Genomic DNA, 9308 nt, shown 5'->3' on the forward strand with positions numbered 1-9308 from the left:
CTTCCCGATTCGCCTGCTGCATGTCCTTTTTGTATAACACCCGATATTCCTGGCTCTGTGAAGTGTTTGTTCTTCTGGAAGTTCAGGAATATATCGACATTTAGTCTGAGCAGCAGTCCTTATCAATTAGTAACATTTTCTGAAACTGGTGATTTCTCCCACTGCTTCCTTATATACAAGTCCCTGGCTCTATCTCCAAGCAGATTCACTCATTGCCTGTGTTTTTTCTTCCTGGTTCTTTGTTTTTGGGATTGCTCTCAGTGCCCTCATTCTCTGTCCTTTTGTAGCCGTTTGTGGCTCAGGAGGCCTGGCTGCCACCTGCATCCCCTTGCTCAGCTGCTGAATGAGCTGCACTCAGCAAGGTGTGGTGCATGGTAAAAAGATGAGAGTTGCTGTAGCACATGAGAGGAGAAACAGCATTTGTTTAACCCGTGGTCTGTGAGGGAAGCACAAAACTGTGTCCCATTCCCATCCTTTCCACGTTTGAACAAGTACATGAGCTACTTTGCTATTTCCTTTGTTATCTGTTTTACTACTTCTCCGTTGCCATCCATTTGCCAAGAGTAGTTTGAGTTGCTTAACTTTTGCACAAATTTTGCCTCGATTTTCTGCTACAAGATAATCTGATGCCATCCCATGGTGAAATGTTGTGTTCCTCATCTCAGTGGATTGGTTGGGAGGAAGGTCAGGAGCTGGAGCTGTCTGGTTGGTTATTATTTCAATGACATCCTGTAATCTAATTATGCCATTGAAATGATAAATGGTTTCTCTGGTACCTGATATGAATTCATCAGGGTTCCCGGGGTCTGGTCCATGGTGTTGCAGGATTTGTTCTGGTGGTCGTTCATCTTTTCCCCATTTTTGGGTGCTCCCTCCTGATATGCGAAATAAAAAGAACTCTATAACTCGCAGAGTAGTTATAAGAGTAAGTATGAATTTATTCAGCGCTGAGGTACATGTGGGATATCTCCTCTGAAAAGCATGCGCACCTTTTTGATTTGGTTTTCTCTTTTTATCTTTTACAGACTAGGTTTACAAGATACGCCTAATACATATTCATTTTTTAACTCTGCTTGTCCTCACTTCATATTACAATTAACTCCATGCCCCTTTCAGTCCTTTGGCCACATTTGGAACTTTAAATCTGTTCTTTCAGGCTTAGGGTCTGAAGAATCTCCTTTATCTTGTGGTGCCATTGTCTTTGCATCTTGTTTGTGTATTCTGGCTCCTTATCTTATCTTGCAGTCTGACTCTCTTCTTGTTCTTGTGGATCAGAGTGTCAGGGTATGGTTTTTGTCAAACCCCCCTTTTAGTCAAGCATTTCTTTGTGTTTATTTGCTAATTTTTAATTTCTGTTTCACTCCAGCCAGGGCTGCATCAATTGTCAGCTTTTCTCTCATTAAATCATCACATACTTGGAATTCCCAACTGATTTCCCTGAACTTGTGGTAGCAAAGCTTCTCTTCCTGGGCAGCTGTGGGTGATTCAAGTGTTCTCCCCACTTCCCTGCTCGTGACTTCTTTGGTCCTTTTCTTTTTTTGACAAAAAATATTCTCTTAATGGTTTACGAGTTAAAGGGTCACCTTTAAAGCTCTTCTAGTTTTTCAAAATACATCTTAAACGTGAACATCAAAAAACTCATACCATCATTTTGCCATCACTACGAGCCACACACAAACATAAAGAGAAATTACAAAGCAATCAAGTATTTCCTTTTTCTTCTCCTAAAACTAAAAAGTGATTCTCACAACATTGTCCCAAACAGAACCTACAATATAGAAGTAAAATTATTATGAAAAATTATTCTAATGGTGTAATCCTTTCACTGAAACTGTGAAAAGCAAAAACTCTTCAACAATGTCTTTAGAGAAATAAGGCATTACTTGATTCTGGCCAGAATGTGCACCTGGAATAATTTCATGCACATGTTGATGGTCGTTATCTTGGGGAGAATCTTTTGGGCTATTCCCAGTCTGTTGAGATGTTAATTTCATCTCTGCTGAGTGGTGGAACATCCCTTAAAAAAACCCTTTAAAATTCCTTTCCCCAAGGCAAAGGCAAACCTAGTGTGAGCAGAGAAATAAGATTTGAAGCCATTTTAAAGTTGGTCTATTTTGCCAGCAGCTAATCCCAGGCAGGGCAGAGTGTGAGTGGAATTGAGAGGCAGAGTGGAATTGTCCCGGTGCCTTCCCCAGCAGCTGTGGCGAGGGCAGGCACAGAAAGGCCTGAAGCTGCAAGAGTGAGAGCAAGGATTGTCCCGCAGTGGCTGGAGATGGCAAAGGAGGGTGCCCAGGCCGAGGATTTGAGCAGAGGATCTGTGGGCAGGCCCAGGGGCTTCCCCCGCTGGGGAGCCCTGGCTGCTGCTGCGTTGCCTTCAGTGCAGGCTCAGGGGTGGCCTGTTTAATATTCCCTTCCAATTCAGATTTCTGAGTCTGGAAGAGCCATGGCTGGGGCATCAATCATTTTATTTTTTTCATTTTGTTAAGTTTTGTTCTCTCTCTTATGTCCCCTCCATAACATTGAGGCTATCTGGGGGTAAAAAATTCACACAATGTTCTGGCTAGAAGAGAGAATCCTCAATCCAGATCCCGCAATTCCCTGTTAATTGTAAGAATTATTCCAGCTCCATTTTAGTCCCAGGAAATGTTATGTCTGAGATTCCCTGGGCCCTCTCAGAGTCAATACACCACAAGCCTTCAGTCAAAATAGGTCTCAAATTATTTAACCATTTTCTCCACTATTTGCACTTTTATTTCAGATACTCAAAGCTGCTTTTTAGCCTGAAAATGAAGCCATTTCACAGAGGCTTCCTCTACCTCTTCTCCTTGTCCTCCTGACTGGATCCAGTCATCCACATCCTGCATTAAGCCAGTCCCTGGGGGTGAGGTCAATTCCTTTGATATTTCCTGCAAGGCTTGCCCCAATAAGGCCGGTGCTTCCGTGCATCCCTGCAGAAGGACCGTCCATGTCTTGAGCATTTTCCCTTCTAGCTCTTGTTGCCAGCCCAAGGCAGAATTGTGTTTGCATCCTCTGGAAGTGGGCAGATCCCCAGAAAGCATCTTTTGCATCAAGTTCTGAATGGCAGCAGTGTGAGGAGGGCACCTGGTTGAGGATGGTGTAAGGATCTGAGCCTGTGGGGTGCCTCGGTTTCATCATCTCATTTCTTATTCTTGGGTCCTGCAGCATTCTGTGGATTCCATTGGATTTCTTGTTTGGCAGGATAGGAGCATTCTAGGGAGCCATCCCTGGCTCCCCAAGCCGTGCCTTGAGCAGGACTCACAGACAGGCTGTGAGCCCTTCCTTCCCTCCCTTGGAACAGGGGATTGCTTTTCGACACCTCTTGTCCTGGTTGCTTCAGGGAAATTTGGAGAGGCTCCATATCTAATTTTGCCAATTTCCGTGGGGCTGCCCACACTTGTGGGTTCACTTCAGCCTAGGCTCTGCCAGACATTTGACACAGAGGTACAACAGAACCAGCCTCTGTATCCCCTTTTGCAACATTAATTTGCATTCCCCATTTAGCCATCAAATCCCTTCCCAGTAAATTACAATCACAATTGTGAGCAAATAAAAGCTCCTGCATTTTAAACCCATCCCCCCCATCTGCTAATAGTGGTTGAATGAAACACACCCACTCATCTTTCCCACTTAGTGCCTTAATAATTTAAATACTCCGTAACAATTTACTCCCCTTAGGTGTAAGATTCCGAGTGGATGGAGAGGCCCCTGTGTCCATCAGGAAAGGTCTCCTCTGGATCCAGAGCCACCCTGAATGTTCCCAAGGGCTGCAGTGTGGTGGGTCCCTGGTGGAATGGGAGCTGTGCCACCGCTAAGAATCCGTGTCCATCAAGGGCTGGACTTGCTCGTGCTGAGGGTGCTCCTGTCTGTGCTTGCAGTGTCCTTGTGCCCTGCAGCTGGAAGGCTGATTCCTTGCCAGGGGCTGTTTGGGTGGGCTGTCCCCTGGCCAGGAGGGCAATGCCTGTGCCAGGTGCTTGTGGCCGAGGGTGTCCCCTGGGTGCTGGGGCCCCCTTGGGCCCTGGGCTTGATCCCTCAGGGGCTGTAGGAACTGTGCCATGGCCTTTGCCTTCAGCTTGGCCTTTTGCTCATCCCTTGCTGCATTCAGCTGCTGAGCCTTTGTGAGCAAGTGCTGCAGGGGCTTCTTCTGGCCCTGCTGCAGCCCCCCTCAGTGCCTGGGGGTGCTCATCCTGTGGCAGCTGCTGAGCTTTCTGCAAAATCCTTCCTTTCTCCAGGGACCCACCAGGAAATGCTTAAAAGATCCTCTGGATCCTTGCAGGTCTAATCCCCATTTCTGAGCTGTTCCTTCCTCGTGCTCGCTGTGCTGAGGCTCCCCTCCCCAGCCCGTATCCCAGAGCCGGTCCCTGTCCTGCCGCAGTGTCCAAAGGCGGCCCCCCCGGCGGGCAGGGCCGGCAGCTCCACGGGGCCGGGCAGCGGCCGGGGCGTCCCGCAGCCTCCTGGGGGCCGGGGGCCACTGCCGGCCCTGCCCGGGGGGTGCTGGGCTCAGGCAGCGCCCGGCGCTGAGCCCCGGCTGCCCCACAGCCCCGGCCCGGCCCCACAGCTCCCCACAGGCCCCCAGCCCGTGCTCCCGGTGCCGCAGCTCTGCGCCCGCTCCTGCCGCTCCCAGCTCAGAGAAACCCCCTGAAATCCTGACCTCCTTCTTTTCCTGGCCTGGAAAACTGGGATACAAAGGATCTGAGTCAGCTGGCAAATTCTGAGGATAAGACCCTTCTGAAACACATCCCAATCCTCAGTATTTTTCTCTTCCTCTTCTTTTCCATCATCATTTTTCATACCCCATTGATTGCTCCTGCTGCTTCTTGCCTTAAGCACATTCCTGCACACTCCCCTTCACCCAGTCCCTTCCCAGCACACCAACCCCATCCATCCCCTGTTGTCTAAATCCCTTCTGGACTTCCCTTCTTGCCCCCCTGGGTGTCCATGTCCTTAATTCCCTCTGGGAGAATGTGCAGATGACCTCCACGTGCTCCCAAGGGACCCTTGAGAGATATTTTGGGATCTTCATCCCTTTTGCTGGGACCCCATTCTGGCTTTCCCTTTTGTCCCCTCCCTGGGTGCCCTGCCATGTTTACTCCCTGAAGATGCCACTGGAGTCACTGCTGAGATTTTCAGTGCTCTCTCCCTGCCGACTCTTGACAGCCCCCCTGATCCGTCACTTGTCTGTCTCCTGCTCACTCTCGGGTACCCAATCAATCCCCGGTGCCGCCGCCAGCCGAGGGAGCCGATCCCCCAAACTGGGTGAGGCACCTTCAGCTGCACTCACTGCCCGCCGGCCCGGACGGTGGAAGGAATTGCGGAGGAGCCGCAAGGTGTGTGGAAAAATTGACATCCCCAGAGGTTTCTGTCCACAAGGAAGACAGAGGAGTCCTGTCACAGTGATTTCATTCATAAAAAAGGGAGAGGCCATGGGACATTTCCCATGGGGTCTCTCCAGTTGTTGGCAGACACAGCCTCTTTTTCATTCTAATTTTCCCGGCCACATCTCCCTCTTCGTTTCCCCTTTGGCTGAAGTACTTGAGAGGTACAGACTTCCCAATGCACCTCCTACATACCCCCTTAATATGCACCCCACTTTTGTATAGCTAACGATATTGATGGCTGTGTTAAGTCTTTGTTGTTCTTCTGGAAGTTGATGAATTTAGCAGGACCTTGGCTGAGCAGCAGTCTGTGTCATCAATTAATAACATTTTCTGCAGCTGATGGCTCCTCCTGTCACTTCCTTATGTCCACGTCCCTGGCCCTGTGTCCAATGAGGTTGACGGGATCAGTTTGTAAAGAGCCTTTGTTGTTCTTCCTTTGCTGGGGTTCCCCCGTTTTGGGGCCATCCCCCCTGGAGCAGGGTGTCCCCCCTTGGTGCAGGCGCAGGGCTCAGGCAGGGCTGAGCCAATCAGAGCGCGCGGCGCTGATGACTCATCAGTGTCCAGGCAGAGCCGCAGCTGCCAGCGTTGCCCAGCTGGAGCCCAGCTGCGCCCCTCCCCCCCGGGCCTTGGCGCCCCCCTTGAGGGGAATTTGGGGAGGTGGGAGGGGGGAGCGCCAAGGCCGGGCCCCCCCGCGCTGTGGTGGCGGGAGCGGCTGCAGTGGGGAGCGAGTGCGGGCGGAAGCGGCCGAGAGCCCAGCGCTGCCCCAGGCCGAGCTGGCCCAGCTCCATCCGTGCCCCTGCGGTGGGATGCTGTGGGACTGGGGGGGAAGAGGGAGGCGGCAGTGGGTGCTGGGCCTGGGGGCAGGAGGAGAAGGGAAGGAGAAGCAGGGGTGAGGAACAAAATGGTCAAAATATATACCTGGGGTTTGCAGAAGGAGGAGGAGGAATATGAGGTCGAGTAGGAACACAGGAGGAAGAGGAGCAGGAAGAGGAAGCAGCACAAAGTTCATCCCTGTATCTGCAGCTCCCCCAGCCCCAGGTGCGTTGCCTCCCCACATGCAGCGGGTGACCAGAGTGGGCGATCCATGATTTTCACTGTGCTGAATCTTGGTGTTTCTGAGTTTTTTTGTGGTAAACGTTGGTGCTTTGGTTTCTAGCAGGGGCTGAACCTTTCTATTGTGCAGGGGATTTTAGCTGTATCTTGTTGTTTGGGTAGTTTTTGATCTGTGTTTTGATGTTTGGGCTGAATCTTGTTGTTTTTGAGGTTCTTACAGACGCAAGATGCCCAATGTCTTTCTGAGACGAACCTGAGCAAGGAGGCATGTAGGAGACGCTTCGGGAGTGGACGGTCTGAGACACAGCAGAGACCTCTATAGTCAAGTTAGATGTTAGTAGTTTATTTCAGGGCATGGCAGAGAGAGAGAGAGAGACAGAGAGCCTGCTATGATCCAACAGACATAGCGCAAAGCAGGCTTGGAGAGAACAATACAAAAGGGGGTAAAATATGAATACATGAGTTCAAGACTTTAAGATTGCTAAGAAAGAGAGTAACAGAACAGAAGTGAGAGAGCCGGGAAAAAGAGGATAAAGAAGAGGAGGAAAGAGCAGGAAAAAGAGAGCAGAAAGAGTGTAGAAAGCATGAGGCAAGAAGGCTGAGAGAAACAAGAGAGCTGAGAGAGAGCCAAGAGAGAGTAGCAAGAGAGCCAAGAGTTAAGAGAGACTAAGACAACCAAGAGAGCCAAGAGAGAGAACTCTCTTTTACAATTATTTATATAACCTATACATTGAATATTCTATTCCTTTACTAACCAATCTTTCTAAGTATACTAAAACAGTAACATTTGTGTGCGACCTATAGAAATCGCTGTTTTATCTCAGGGTCCTTCAGACCTTTCCTTATAAGGCTGGGAAGAGGGGTCTCAGCTTAGTTTTACTGGGGGAAAGAACGTGTTCTGGCATACCAGCCTGGTTTCTTTGAATTATTCAAACCGTGCTTTCATTTGTATTTCTTCTTTACCTTTCTGGCTAAAGAGTCATATTTATAATTTCTTTCTAATTCTACCTTCCCAACAGAGGCACCCCCAGCCCAAGGAGCTCTCCTCTCTTTTTTTCCTCCTAACCAGGAATTTTCATTCCCAAATTTTATCCAGATGGAAGAGGAGGAGAAAAAGTTCCAGAGATCCTGCACGAGGAGGGGCTGCAAACCCAGTCCAGGGAGCTGCGAGGAGGAAAGATCCCCCCAGTGCCAGGAACACGGCCAGAGATCCAGCCGGAGCTCAGAGCTGGGGGAGAAGCCCCACAAGTGCTTGGAATGTGGGAAGGGCTTCAGAAAGAGCTTTAACCTGATCCGGCACCACAGGATCCACACTGGGGAAAAGCCCTACGAGTGTGGGGAATGTGGGAAGAGCTTCAGCGAACGCTCCACCCTGAGGAAACACCAGATGATCCACACTGGGGAAAAGCCCTATGAGTGTGGGAAATGTGGGAAGAGCTTCAGAGATATCTCTAACCTGATGATACACCAGGTGATCCACACGGGGGAACGGCCCTACACCTGCTTGGAATGTGGGAAGAATTTTGGTCAGAGCTCCAATCTGAGAAATCACCAGCTCATCCACACTGGGGAGAGGCCCTACGAGTGTCCCCAGTGTGGGAAGAGGTTTCAGACCAGCTCCAGTGTCCTCCAACATGAGAGGATTCACACAGACGAGAGGCCCTTCCGCTGCCCCGACTGCGGGAAGGGCTTTAAGCTCAACTCCACCCTCATCAGGCACCGGCGCATCCACAGTGGGGAGAGGCCCTACGAGTGTCCCCAGTGTGGGAAGAGCTTCTCACAGAGCTCTAACTTGTCCCAACACCAACGGAGGCACCAGTAAGGGAAGCCCTGCGAGTGCCCCGAGTGCGGGAAGAGCTTCGTGCGCTGCTCCAGCTCCATCCCCCATGGGAGGATCGGCGTTGGATGATCCCCAGTGACCCCCGTTGGGCAGAGCCCTGGTGATCCGTGGTCCTGGTGATCCGTGTTGGGAAGACACCTGGCTGGGAGGTTCCACATCTTCCTGGCTCCCTGTGGGCACCTGGATGAACACCGGGACAGCAACATCCATTGGGACATGAACCAACAATGGGAATTCCTTGGGGGAGATTGGATTTGTTGACTTTTAATCCTAGAGAACCTTTTGCCACTGCCTCAGGAGCTCTGTGGGGAGAGAAAAGGGGGTGACACCAGACTGGGGGTCCCTGGGAGGAGCACACACGCTCTGGGAGTGGGAGGACACGATCCCCGGGACCCCCCCTCACCTTCCTGCACAGGCAGAAGCAGAGCCCCAGTGCCAGGAAGACAAAGCCCAACAAGGAGACTCCAATCTCCATCAGCCTCTTGCTGTGGGCAGCATTTGACGGAATCCCTGTGGGTCTGCAGTGGTCAGGACCCCCAAAACCTCTCACAGACACCCCAAGCCCCTCCAAGGACCTTCCCAGTCTCTCCCAGTCCACCCAGGACCCTCTGAAACCTCCTTTGGAGTCATTAATTTTAAACAATTAAGAATTTTAGAAAAGTTAGAGTTCTTAGCTAGAGATTGGCCTTGCTGGAATTAGTTAATGATTAAGCGAGAAGCAGGATTTGAGATAATCTTGGACGGAGGTAAAAAATTACTTGTCATTGTATGTTTGTTTAGATGTGCTTATAATGAGAAAAGAGAAAGTGATAAATGGGTTCAGGAAGATCACAGACCTCACATCTGGAAACCCATTTAAAAGTCACAAGGGCGGAAACTGGAGTTGTACCAAATGTCATTTGTACTGTCAACCATTGTAAAGGCAGAAAGGTGAGAGTGAGGAAGAGCAGTTTTCCTTCATCTCTTGATTGCTTCTCCTCGCCAAAACTACCCCCTCCTCAAATTACAGAGCCAACCAC

At 50.3% G+C, this 9308-nt stretch overlaps 1 protein-coding gene across 1 annotated transcript in view; it reads left to right on the top strand.

The window, feature by feature from the left end:
• Positions 1-8615, top strand: part of LOC102105282 (uncharacterized) — a 48482-nt gene extending 39867 nt beyond the window's left edge. Inside the window, exons 2-4 of the mRNA XM_088068929.1 lie at positions 7519-7697; positions 7755-8252; positions 8338-8615. Coding sequence (XP_087925055.1) covers positions 7519-7697; positions 7755-8252; positions 8338-8368 — 708 coding nt within the window. The 3' untranslated portion in view covers positions 8369-8615. The remainder of the gene's footprint in view (positions 1-7518; positions 7698-7754; positions 8253-8337) is intronic.
• Positions 8616-9308: the final 693 nt, after the last annotated feature.

The sequence above is a fragment of the Pseudopodoces humilis genome, chromosome 33 (genome assembly GCF_049639895.1).
Source record: "Pseudopodoces humilis isolate 2021_Gansu_Grassland_sample_001 chromosome 33, ASM4963989v1, whole genome shotgun sequence".
Taxonomy (NCBI): domain Eukaryota; kingdom Metazoa; phylum Chordata; class Aves; order Passeriformes; family Paridae; genus Pseudopodoces; species Pseudopodoces humilis.